The sequence below is a fragment of the Myotis davidii genome, unplaced genomic scaffold, assembly GCF_000327345.1.
Source record: "Myotis davidii unplaced genomic scaffold, ASM32734v1 scaffold1467, whole genome shotgun sequence".
In the NCBI taxonomy this organism is placed as follows: domain Eukaryota; kingdom Metazoa; phylum Chordata; class Mammalia; order Chiroptera; family Vespertilionidae; genus Myotis; species Myotis davidii.
The window spans coordinates 378432-390677 of NW_006298267.1; the positions used below are offsets into that span (position 1 = coordinate 378432).

General features: G+C 55.9%; 1 protein-coding gene across 1 annotated transcript in view; it reads right to left on the reverse strand.

The window, feature by feature from the left end:
- The window catches only part of ANKRD29 (ankyrin repeat domain 29), a 19509-nt gene that overhangs the window by 6909 nt on the left and 354 nt on the right, over nucleotides 1–12246 (reverse strand). Inside the window, exons 2-7 of the mRNA XM_015570547.1 lie at nucleotides 10937–11035; nucleotides 8713–8811; nucleotides 5980–6078; nucleotides 4145–4294; nucleotides 3897–3962; nucleotides 623–753 (exon numbers count right to left, since the gene is read on the reverse strand). Coding sequence (XP_015426033.1) covers nucleotides 623–753; nucleotides 3897–3962; nucleotides 4145–4294; nucleotides 5980–6078; nucleotides 8713–8811; nucleotides 10937–11035 — 644 coding nt within the window. The remainder of the gene's footprint in view (nucleotides 1–622; nucleotides 754–3896; nucleotides 3963–4144; nucleotides 4295–5979; nucleotides 6079–8712; nucleotides 8812–10936; nucleotides 11036–12246) is intronic.

Consider the following 12246-nt stretch of genomic DNA (forward strand, 5'->3'; position numbering starts at 1 on the left):
TGCAGCGAGAGGACCACACGGTGTCCACATGGCAGCCACATGGTGTCTACACGGCTTCCACACGGCATCCACACGGCAGCTACCTGGTGTCTACATGGCGTCCACACGGCATCCACACAGCATCCACACGGCTTCCACACGACGACCACACGGCGTCCACACGGCGTCCACACAGCAGCCACACGACGGCCACACGGCAGCCACACAGCGTCCACACGGCAGCCACACGGTGTCCACACAGCAGCCACACGCATCATGATTTCACCGGCAGAGAGGATGGCAGGGCCGTAGGTGGTGGAACCAGCGTGTCTCAGTCACCAGCGCGGAAGCTCAGGGACCAGCCGGCTGGACAAGCAGCACAGGGAGGAGACCCCCCACCTCAATGCCAGGGCCACTGACCTCTGAGAACGTAGGTCGCTCTGGAGAGAAGGGCACGAGGGAGGAGGGCCCAGAACTGCCTAAACGGAGGGAACTAAGATAATGTGGCCCAAAGAGGCTGCTGGTCAGCTGAGACCGAATTCCTCATCCGTGGGGGCGCGGGCCGAGAGCACGATGATTCAGCTACAGGACACACAGGTCGTTTTCTGCTGAGGATGTGACTTCGCTCCGCTCTGCTACTCACAGCACAGACTGCCGCCCACTGCTGTCCGGCAAAGGGCCGGGGACAATGGTGTTGGAACGGGTGGAGGACGAGGGCACGTCGGAGCCCAGAGGACCCGAGGGTGCTGAGTACGGGGACACGGCACCTCTGTTCTTGCAGAGACGTGGGGAAGAGGGGCTGAGATGGGGGGAAGGATCTGAAATGCCTCGCCTACTCCACCCTTCAATCTGCCCACTGTGCATCATTAGCAATGCAGACACATCCTCGATTGGTACTCTCAGTTCACAAAGCGCTTCTCCATCCATTATTTAATTGGATTCTCCCAACTCAGGAGAACCATTCATTCACTCATTCAAGCACCCGGCAATTATTAAGCATCTTCCGAGTCTCCGGCAGCCAGAGCTAAAAATAAGACGTGACGGCCCCGTGGAGCGACCTATGAACCAGGAGGTCACGGTTTGATTCCGGTCGGGGCACAGGCCCGGGTTGTGGGCGCCATCCCCAGGGTGGGGCGTGCAGGAGGCAGCCGATCAATGACTCTCTCCCATCACTGATGCTTCCACCTCTCTCTCCCTTCCTCTCTGAAATCAGTAAAACATATTTAAAAACAAGACGTGATCCCTGCTCTGACAGGAGCTAAGCCAGCGGAGAGGCGACGGGATCTGAGTCTGACCTCAGGGCTCCAGTAAAGTGTGGACGCAGAGCCCCGTGAACCAGGAGAGGGCCTCTCACCGCGGGTGACGGGTCAGCTCCCAGGGGGGCGCTGGCGTCTGAGCTGGGTCTTGAAGGAGGACTAGGGTTTTGTCAGGGGGGTGAAGGGACAAGGGAACCCATGGAGATGGAACAGTTCCGGTCCCAGTGACCTGGGCAGGAGGGGCTGGGTCAGGCAGGGTGGGCGGGGCCCGAGGGGCGTGGGTGGGACTGGGAGGGTTCCAGTCTTCCCTGCTGGTGCCCTTCTCCCTCCTTATCCGCTCGGGGTTCCTTGTTCTTTGTGGATGTCGCCACCAGAGGGCAGCCAAGGAAAGGCCGTCAGGGGCCTCTGATGCTTTGGAAGGGCTGTTTTGAGTAAAATGCTGTGAATTGACACCAATACTTAGAGAAGCGCTGAAAGTCACTGTTAACAGTAACGCTCACAGCCGTCACCTCATCGCCAGGGCCATGGGGTGGAGGCCACCCTTTCCGGCTGAGCCTCTGTGTCCCTCCTAGAAACTGTGAGCCTCACGGACTGACGGACATTCCCGGTGGGAAGACAGGGCGGGGCCGGCTGACCTGGCTGACAACCTTCCATTTATAAGCTCCCGGCAGGCAGCAAACAGGCGCAGTGGTTACCTGAGGGGCACCGAGGGCAGACTGGGGTGAGTGTCCCAGGAAAAGGGAAAATTCTGTCCCCCAAGGCAATCCCTGTCTATGAACACCCGGTTCTTTTCAGAGCGGGACTCACAATGCCGGTCACATCGGACACAATCCTTGGAGGGCAGGTCGCTTGCCCTTTGACCCCAGCCCTCCCCTCTTCAGCGAGGTCGTCCACTGGACCCGTCACCTCCCTTCTGGGGAGCCCTGGCTGCCCCAGCTACGGGGGGGGGGGTCACTCCTAACGCCAGGGTTCCCGTGCCATCAGCACACGACACAATCCCTGCAACACATGAAGTATCACCTCATACCAACTGGGCTTTTACAAACGGTGCCTTGGGCGTGTGAATAATGTAATTTACTTTACAAATAGATTTGTCAAAACACCAGAAATTATTTTAGAAGGAGGTTCAAAGAGAGACTTGATCATCTCTCATTTCTAGGTTCACAGGTACTCTCAGTGATGACCTCTGCAACCCGGAAGTAACACCCCTTTTTATTTAGTAAAATCAGGCCTCTGACTCAGAATCAACCAACCATCTCAACATAAGAAGGACCAGCAAGAGAATATTAAACTCCAATCCCCAGATGTCAGCTCTGGCAGAAATGGAAATGCAACTTTTTCTAAAACTGTCCTTTCCCAGAAATATTCCTGAGGCCATCTAAGCCAAGAATATCTTTAAGATTCTGAAAATATAATCTCACATTTATAGCAGTGTCTGGCACATGTTAAGTTCCCAAGCAATACTGGCTGAACACTGAAGAAAACAGTTATAAAAATTGGGGAGCTTGTGCCCTGGCCGGTGTGGCTCCGTTGGTTGGAGCATCATCCCATATACCAACAGGTGGTGGGCTCAATTCCCAGTTAGGGAACATACCCAGGTTGTGGGTTCGATCCCCAGTCGGTGCATGTGGAAGAGGCAACCAATTGATATTTATCACATTGATGCCTCCCCCGCAAAACCAATTTAAAAAAAAGAAAATTTACTAAAAAAAAGACCGGGCGCTTGGAGAGATCACCAGCATCGTCCCACCCAGCCTCCTACATCGCAGCCTCCTGAGGGACGAGCGGTCCCAGAGGTCGGTTCACTTGTCCAAACCACACTGACAGCTGCTGCAGAGCCGGGTCTGGAACCAGGATTCCTGACCTCGGACCCCCTTTGCCCAAAGCCCCTTTCTTTTCTCAGGTCCGAATGCACTTGGACGTCTCAGGACGGAAGAAGCCGGTGGTGGAGACCTCGGACCAACCTGAAGGCTCCCACAGCTCTTCACCACGTGCACCTACAGGCTTGTCAAGGCAGGTCTCACCGCGGTGGGAATCGTGGCGCCACTTACTGCAAAAAAACCGGCTTGACTTTCCCCTAGGCCCGTGGTCGGCAAACCGGGGCTCGCGAGCCACATGTGGCTCTTTGGCCCCTGGAGTGTGGCTCTTCCACATAATACCATGTGCGGGCGCACACGTACAGTGCGATTGAAACTTTGTGGCCCATGCGCAGAAGTCGGTATTTTGTGGAAGAGCCACATTCAAGGGGCCAAAGAACCACGTGTGGCTCGCGAGCTACCGTTTGCCGAGCCGCAGTTTGCTGACCACTGCCTAGACATCTACCTTTAAAGTCACATCACTGCACCCGGAAGTGTTTTGTTAAAAACAAGTTAATTAGTGAGGGAACAGTTCCCATACAAGAGCCCTAGTTACAATGCCTCACTTTGGATGGGTCTCCCCACCCTTAGAGCGAGGCCTGCATTACCTGGCAGTTCTTTTCCTTTACGAATCAAGTAGTTGGTTTACCAGCTGTTGGCAAATGAAGTCTCAATTGCATTGCAATCATGAGAGATGGGGGTGCGGACCTGCCGGTGACCGCACTGGGCCCCTCCTTGGCTGGCGGAAGCCGTGAGGGATGGGGAGAGGCAGCACCTCAGCGAGGGCCTGGGCAGGGCCAGCTACCTGTCGCCTCCGTCCACCTGCGTCCAGGCAGCCTTCTCTGACGACCGCGGAGCCGCCGGAGTTTCTCTGCACAGGAGGCGGCAGACTGTGTCCCTGACCTCAGGCACCAACAAGTTTAAACAGCGGTGATGTCAGCCTGGTTCCGGGTGAGCCCAGAGCGAAGAACAGGGAAGCCCTGACCGCAGATGAACTGTGCCACGGAAGCCAGGGGTGTAAGGCACCCAGAGGTGACCGGTCGCTTAGGTAACGCTGCTGCCAGGAGCTGGCCCCCCGCCCTGCCCCGTGCACCCCGACATTACCTGCCTCGGCTGGTTGACTCTTGCTCCCGACGACAGCAACAGCCGAGTGACATCCAAGTAGCCGCCCTGGGCAGCCAGGAAGAGGGCCGTGGCTCCATCCTGAGGGGCAGCAACGGAAAGTGCAGAGGTCACCTTCCACATTTACTTGAAAAGAAATGACCTTTGAAATACATGCATTGAATACATTTTTCCATTGCCACGCCCCCTTTTCACATGCATGGTTAGCGCTTTATTCTTTGAAGAATGATTCTGAAAGATCACGCTGAGCCAGGCTGACAGGTAAAGTTCAGAACAGACAGCTTCAGGAGGGGGAGCTGTCACGTCTATGACGACTCCATGAGGTCCCGATCCCAGAGCTGACACATTGAGCCGAGTCGCCTCCAAGTTTCCCCGACTCACAGCACCCCCTCTTCTCGTCTGCACGGACTTTCACTGGCTGCTCTCTGCTTTTGTTACATGAGCTGAGACCACCCCCTTTTTATTTTATTGTATTTAAAAAATATTTTTATTTATTTCAGAGAGGCAGGGAGAGGGAGATAGAAACATCAGTGATGACAGGAAATCATGGATCTGCTGCCTCCTGCACGCCCCCGACTGGGGATGGAGCCCACAACCCGGGCAGGAGCCCCAACGAGGAATCAAACTGTGACCTCCTGGCTCATAGGACGCTCAACCACTGCTCACCCAGCTCACTACCTCCCTCCCGCCAGGGACACCAGCCACAGGTTAAAACGCACAGCACCCTTCCCGCGAGTCCAGCCACGGGCGGTGCCGGGAGTTAACCGTGCCGACGCCGGGAGGGTGTTCCAATGGAAAAGTCCACACCTACACGCTCATCACACGCCTAGGAGAGGACGTGGTGCCGGGCCTGAGGGCGAGGTGGCTCGTGGGGGGATGGCCAAAGGGCGGTCCTAGGTCACGGGATACGGATCCTTCCACTCCCCACGACCATGCTCACCCACTTCCTCTCCCCGCGTTTTATTTTTTCCTACAAAACTGAAATCACATTTGCCATAAACCCTGTGGAACCACAATGACAATCACTGATGAGAGCCTGGGTGATGTGCTGACTGCCGATCAGCCACCAACAGGACAGCACAGCTGGGGCTGCCTTTCAAAGGGCCGGGTTTCCCTCCATCAGCCTCACCTCTTTTCCAAATAACCCGAGTTCTTTTTAAAAAAAGATATTTTCTTGACTGCAGAGAGGGAGAGGAAGAAAGAGATGGAAGCATCAATGATGACAGAGAATCACTGATCAGCTGCATCGTGCACGCCCAATACTGGGGATAAAGCCTGAAATCCGGACATGTGTCCCGACCAGAAATCAAACCATGACCTTGAACCATGACCTCCTGGTTCATAGGTCAATGCTCAACTACTGAGCCACACCAGCAGGGACAAATAACCTGATTTCTCCTTTTTTGTGCTCTTGTTCCCAAATAAACCCACAACAGAATGTGTTTTGGTTTCCAGTAAGTCCATAGGCTGGGCTTGTCACGTTACCAATGAGTATGTGTCACATGATTGTCGAAGATCCTAATTGCACAGGTACATGAGCTGCTACACGTGTGAGAGATTTAAAAGGGCAAGACGAAGATGGGTAATTACAGTTACGTGGTTTCTACACAGAAAGGGTCATCTGGTAAACTGTATTTTGTTCCTTGCTGTCTCAGACAAAAGGCCTATTGTCCATGAAACTATTCTTGGAACTGCCACTCTGGCTGCCAAGTCCAGGCTGTGAGGGCAGGTGTGATGAGGGGGAGCGAGGTCCCGGAAACACTCACATAGAGCTGGTCGTGGACGTTGGCACCGTGCTTCAGGAGGGTGTCCACCACCTGCCTGTGCCCGTACTGGCTGGCAGCGAGCAGGGCAGTGCCCCCGTCCTGCGGGCACGCAAAGCACACACTTTAGAACTTTGGAGAAGAACTCTCCATAGACGATACCAAACCCACCTTTCCTCTTTGGCCCCTTCCCGTTCTCTTTTTTATTCTCTTTGGTTAGTCCTCACCCAGGGATATTTTCCCATGGATTTTTAGAGAGCGTGGAAGGGAGGGGGAGAGACAGAGAGAAACATCGATGTGGAAGAGACACATCGATTGGTTGCCTCCTGCATACACCCCAACCAGGGCTGCGGAACCTGCAATCCAGGTACGTGCCCTTGACAGGAATCGAACCCTGGATCCCTTCAGTCCGCGGGCCGACGCTCCATCCACTGAACCAAACTGGCCAGGGCCCCTTCCCATTCTCCTGTGACCGTGACAGGGTTCATCTCAAGGACGTCCTCATGCTGGACTCTCGGAAGACCTGCCTGCGATCTCTGGCAGTTGTCTGACCGAGTCCTTGCGATTAATTCAGAAATGCCCCGGGCCTAGCAGACTCACCGACGTGATCACTCTGTCAGCTACTAGATGTCCGGTCACTACGTCAGACCCCTGAGACTATCACCACACTGCCTGCCCGCTGGGGTCAAAAACAAAAGCAGACATTTCCCGGGTCCAAGGAGACCCACCGACCCGCCTCTCCACCGAGGGAGGAGAACAGGACGCCGGCAGCAGCCAGTCCGTCGTGGAAGAAACAGGACAGCCTCCCGGGCATCCGGCCAGAGACCCTCTTGACAGGGACGACTCCTTCGTTTCTGCAGCTCAGTGAGAACTGGCTTTTGGGCCGACCACCTCGCACCCCTGACTCCCCGCGTCTGTGGTCGGCAGAAGCCCTGAATGGGTTTTCTCAGGTGCTGAGGCGAACGCGCTCCCTTTTCCCGTCTAGGGCTGTGGTCCGCTTGGCTCTGTGAATTGCTATGTGGGCATGTGAGCTTAATTATAAATAATGAACAACATGGCATCTGCTTCTAACATGCGGATCACAAACATGAGAGTGTGGTTTCTAATGGGGCACAGAGTGTTTTTCCCAAATGCCACCTTCGGGGCCCCGTCCTCAGACTCAGCAGGTCCAGGCTGAGGCCAGAAACTGGCCTTTGTCCGGTCGCGTCAGGGGACTGTGGTGAGCAGGTGGTGGGTGGGCCTCACGTGGAGAAGCTGCCGCAAGAGCTGGGTTCCCAGGGGACGCGTGTGGCTGCTGAGGCTTCAGCCAGGGCCGGGCTGAGGGAAGGGGAATCAGAAAACTGCTTAATAGCAGCCCTGAGCACCCATGTTTCCCAGTTTTGCTCTGTCCATTTTCTCAGCTCTTTGCCACAGGAATTTAGAGAACAGATGAGACAGGGTGGCTGACCTAGGAGAGCTGATACCATTTATTTTTTAAAAACACATTTTGGGGCAAATAGGTTTAATAACGATGAGAACAACTGTTGACACAAGTCAGTCTTCATGCCCGGATCCTATAAAACTCAAAGCCCCCGACATCACTCCTCCCCGTGGGGAGCTCGTGGACAACCCAGCTGACCTAGTGGGGACCCAGGAACGCCCCCCAGGGCCCAGTTTCCCCGGCCCCTGGGCAGCACGAACCGGCCCCTGCACAAGACTTTACGCCGGCACCAACTTGCCGACCAGGAGGACCGAGGCGGCCACATGGCCACTCAGGGCCGTTCTGAGACAGTTCAACGAGCTGAGGTTCACGCTTGTAAAATTTCGCTTTCTGCGTTTAGTTTCATTACTTTTACAGTGAAAAATAAGATGACAATTAACATACCAATATGCGCACACACATGTTCTGTTCGCCCTATTCAGCACGTTTGGAACCTGGACGCAGGCCGACGCCAGGTTTCAGGAAAGACAGAGACCTGACACTCAGATCTCCGTGTTTGACCATCTTAATAGGGAAAGCCCAGCGGAAACTCCCTGGATATTGAAATATCAAGTCCAGTGAATTAAGAAAACCTACAAGTTTCCAACTGGGGCAAATTTTCAGGAATTTCTTGTTATGACTCGACCAGAAATAAGCTGACAATTACAACAAACGTCCTGGAAGTTCAACTCCTCCTGCTACAAAGTACGATCCCTCACACTCGAGTGCACTGTGAACGCAAAGCTGACGACCTGCTCTCAGCTCTCTTATCCGCGTGCCCACGGCGAACAGTAAGTAACTTCTCCTGCCCAACCACGTAAACTGCAATCATATATTTCACGCCATCTCAGCGCGGCATCGCAGAGGCAAACCACCTGCCGGATTCACTAGGGTCGCTTCCTACCTCCCCTCTCCCACCACCACCCTGGGACTAACCGTGAGGCAGAAACAAACCCGTGAAACAGGGAAGGTTTCAAGCACCTGCTGCTCTGCCCGTCCTGGTAACAGAGTCCGTGTCTCGGAGCAGAAAGCTCAAGTGCAAGAGAGTCTAAGCGATTCCTCACGAAAGCCCCCGGTTGTGAGCCAGAGAGAAACATGCCGCGTTCTGAACTGAATCCCGAAGGGGCCCCTGCACGATGACAAGGAACCGTGCGAAACCACCGTCCCAGCTGGACAGTCCCGCAGGGAAGGACGCACAGACTCGCGTGACAGGCGAGGCGTGAATGCTCGGACAGCCGAGGTCTCCAATGAGGATGAACCTGACGCCGTGTACTTACTTTGGTCCTAAACTCAGTGGAGGCTCCAAATTCAAAGAGAAACCGCACGACGTCGTTGTGGCCTTGCTGAGCGGCGAAGAACAGGGCGGTGGTGCCTGACTGGGAGAGAGGCTGGTTTTAAAGGACGTGCGGCCCCCTGGCCGGCCGCGCTGGTTAGAGCTCGTCCCAGTTTGCGGGCTCCATCCCAGCCAGGGCGCCTACGGGAAACAACCGACGGATGCATAGCAAGTGGAACAGCAAGTCAGTGCTCCTCTCTCTCTCTCTCTCCCTCTCGCCCCCCCCCCCATAAATAAAAATTAAAAGAAAGACATTTGGTTACGTTACATTTAGTTCATACATTTGCAAACAAAACTACATCCTTGCACATAAAATTTCTAGTCTAGGAAGGGGCCATGTTTGAACTGATCATACTCTTCGATCAGAGAAGGAAGGAGGCGAAAGGAATCTCACTCCTGGCCCCGTGGGAAGGGTGGTGGACCTGATCCTCCTCGCGGGAACCTGTGAAGGTGACTGATCCGGAGAAGACGCGGTTAACGAAGGGCTCTGAGCGGAGGCGCACGGCCCCGGCCCCGGATCCAATGGTGAGCGCCTCCATCAGAGCGAGGCAGGGCGATGTCTAACCGAGAAGAGGCTCCGGCAATGGGACCCCAGAGAAGAGACTTGGTGATGGGGCCGCAAGTCAGAGACTGCCAGCAGCGGCCGGGGGCCGGGAGCCGGGGGCCGGGAGAGGAGGCAAAGGATACGCCCCGGAGCCTGCGGAGGGAGCGTGGCCTGGGAACACTGCCCTTCAGAACCTGAGGGCAAACGTTCTGTCGCTTTAAGCCCCCGGTCTGTGGTCATTTGCTACCGCAGCCGAGGGGAGCGGAGATGCTGAGAATAGCATTCGGGGAACGCCGGCCTCGTCCACACGGGAACACGGGCCGTGGTCTGGGGAATGCCAGCCTCGTCCACATGGGCAGTGATCTGGGGAACACCGGCCTCGTCCACACGGGAACACGGGCAGTGGTCTGGGGAACGCCGGCCTCGTCCACACGGGAACACGGGCAGTGGTCTGGGGAACGCCGGCCTCGTCCACACGGGAACACGGGCAGTGGTCTGGGGAACGCCGGCCTCGTCCACACGGAGTCTCCCCCACTTGCTGCCCTTGCTCATCCCTCCACTCCTCCAAAATTGTTTCTGTTCAAGACATAGAGACCTTCAGTTTAACACATTTGTGGACTCTTCCATCCTCATGTTACCCAGGCTCGTCCACACGGGAACACGGGCAGTGGTCTGGGGAACGCCGGCCTTCGTCCACACGGGAACACGGGCAGTGGTCTGGGGAACACTGGCCTCGTCCACACGGGAACACGGGCAGTGGCCTGGTTACAACATGCATCGCCCCAGGGCAGAAAGCTCTCCGTGCCCATAATCCACGCCGACGGCTACAAGTGTCTCCCCACACAGGACGTGTTAACAAGAAACAGCCTGGTTCCAATTTTAAACTTATCCATGACAATTTGAGACACAATTTTCAGCATCCTTTCTTCACAGGTATTTCTATAAACCTACTCGAAGACTGGGACCCAAATCACTGTGTAGTCTGAGCAAAATGACCATCCCACGGATGTGGGCAGCTTTCATTTAAAGATACTCTTGCCCGGCTGGTGTGGGTCAGTGGTGAGCACCGACCTATGAACCAGGAGGTCACGGTTCATTTCCCAGTCGGGGCACAGGCCCGGGTTGCTGGCTCGATCCCCAGTGGGGGGCGTACAGGAGGCAGCCAATAGATGTTTCTTTCTCTCCCATTGATGTTTCTCTCTCTCTCCCACTCCCTTCCTTTCTGAAATCAATTACACAATTAAAAAAAATAGTTTAAAAATCAATAAAAACATCTATAAAAAAGAATGACTCAGGTGACAGGCTGACACTGGCTGGATGTCAGCTGAACACGTCTTCTCAGGCAGCCGGGCCTCCAACCACATCCCTCCAACACGCAGTCAGACCTTCCCTCTTCCTGTGGGATGAGATGCTGGAGCTCACACCACTTTCATAGAGATTGTTATGTTTTCAGAAGGACTGTCACCGACCTGTTCTTAAGGAGGCTCACCCGCTAGGCTCTCAGCCACCCTCCCCAGCAAACTGTGTTTTCAAAGGGTTTCGCGGACTGGCTGTGTGTTAATGCCCGACCACTGAGCCACCCGGGCCGGGCGTCATTCTCATTCAAGTGCAAAACCTGACCTACCTCTCTCTGGAGGTTGATGTCCGCGCCCTGGAGCACAAGCTCCCTCACGCAGTCGATGTGGCCCGCGTAGGAGGCGACCATGAGGAGTGAGGTGCCGCACTGGGGGGAGGAGACAGTGAGCGTTAGGCCATCGCGTGCGGAGGGGCACCGAGGTCTCTCACATGCGTGGGACGGGCACCGAGGTCTCTCACATGCGTGGGACGGGCACCGAGATCTCTCCCAGCTTCCAGATTCAGGCCTGGAGGTGCCTCTGACACAGACGCCTCCCATCCCATTAGACTTTTGCAGTTTAATTCCATGTTGCTTCCAAAGGCTTGAAATTGTGACCTGAACCACCACCTGGGGCCTGGCCAGGACAGAGGGTCCATTCCAGCTGGGACAATGGAAGGAAGTTCCACAAAGACCAAGTGGGAGGCTGTGCCCTGGGGGGAGGGGGGACTGAGGAGCAGCCTGGCACGGGGAGCGGGCAGTGTGGTCCACGCCAGCCCAGGCCTGAAGGCACGAGGCCCAGGGGGCTCCCAGCTGCTGCCGCCAGACAGAGCAGTGAGGGGGGTGCACTGGGCTCCCCCACATCCCTGTCCTTCCCACCTTGGACGCCTGCCAAAGCTCCCAGCGGCCAAACCCAACGGGAAGCCCGAGGGAAGCGGTCCCCTGGGGCTGCACACGGCTCAGAGGCTGGGCGCCGGGAGGCTGGAGAGCGTGGGCGAACCCCAGATCCCTGCACGGATGCCCCCAGGGGGACAGAGCCCGCACGGCGTCTCCTGGAGCTGGGGCTGACCCCCATGCCCAGATGTGTGCCATCACAGCGGGAAACGGCACATCCTGTTTTCAGGAAAACAATAAGGCTCCTTTGAAAAACATTTTTATTTAGATCCTAAAATCAAAACATCTCTCTCTCTGGCCCCCCCCAGCCCCCCGCCCCTCTGTGTCTCTCTCATTTAGGTCCGACTTGCCCCAGATGTGAAGTCCCTCTGGGGAGGGAGGGGCGGCCTCGGCCTGGGACGCCAGCCAGTGCCAGTGTCTATTCTTAGTTCCCTTAATTGCCAATTAGCGTGTTGGCGTTTGCAAAGGTAACGATAGAACAGGGCTGGGGGAGCTCCATTCCGCTCTCTCTTCCTCGGAGGAGAAACCTCACCCCCAGGCCCATGGCAGCCCATCTGCTCTCCATCGGCTCGCCCTCCCTGGGAGCAGCCGGTTTGAATTCTGACACTCGCCGTCCCTTCCAGGATCTGCCGACCTGACCCCGGGCAGCGCCCCCCACGCGGCCTCCTGTGTCAGCCTGTGACTGGGCCCCAGTGCAGTTCTCTGCT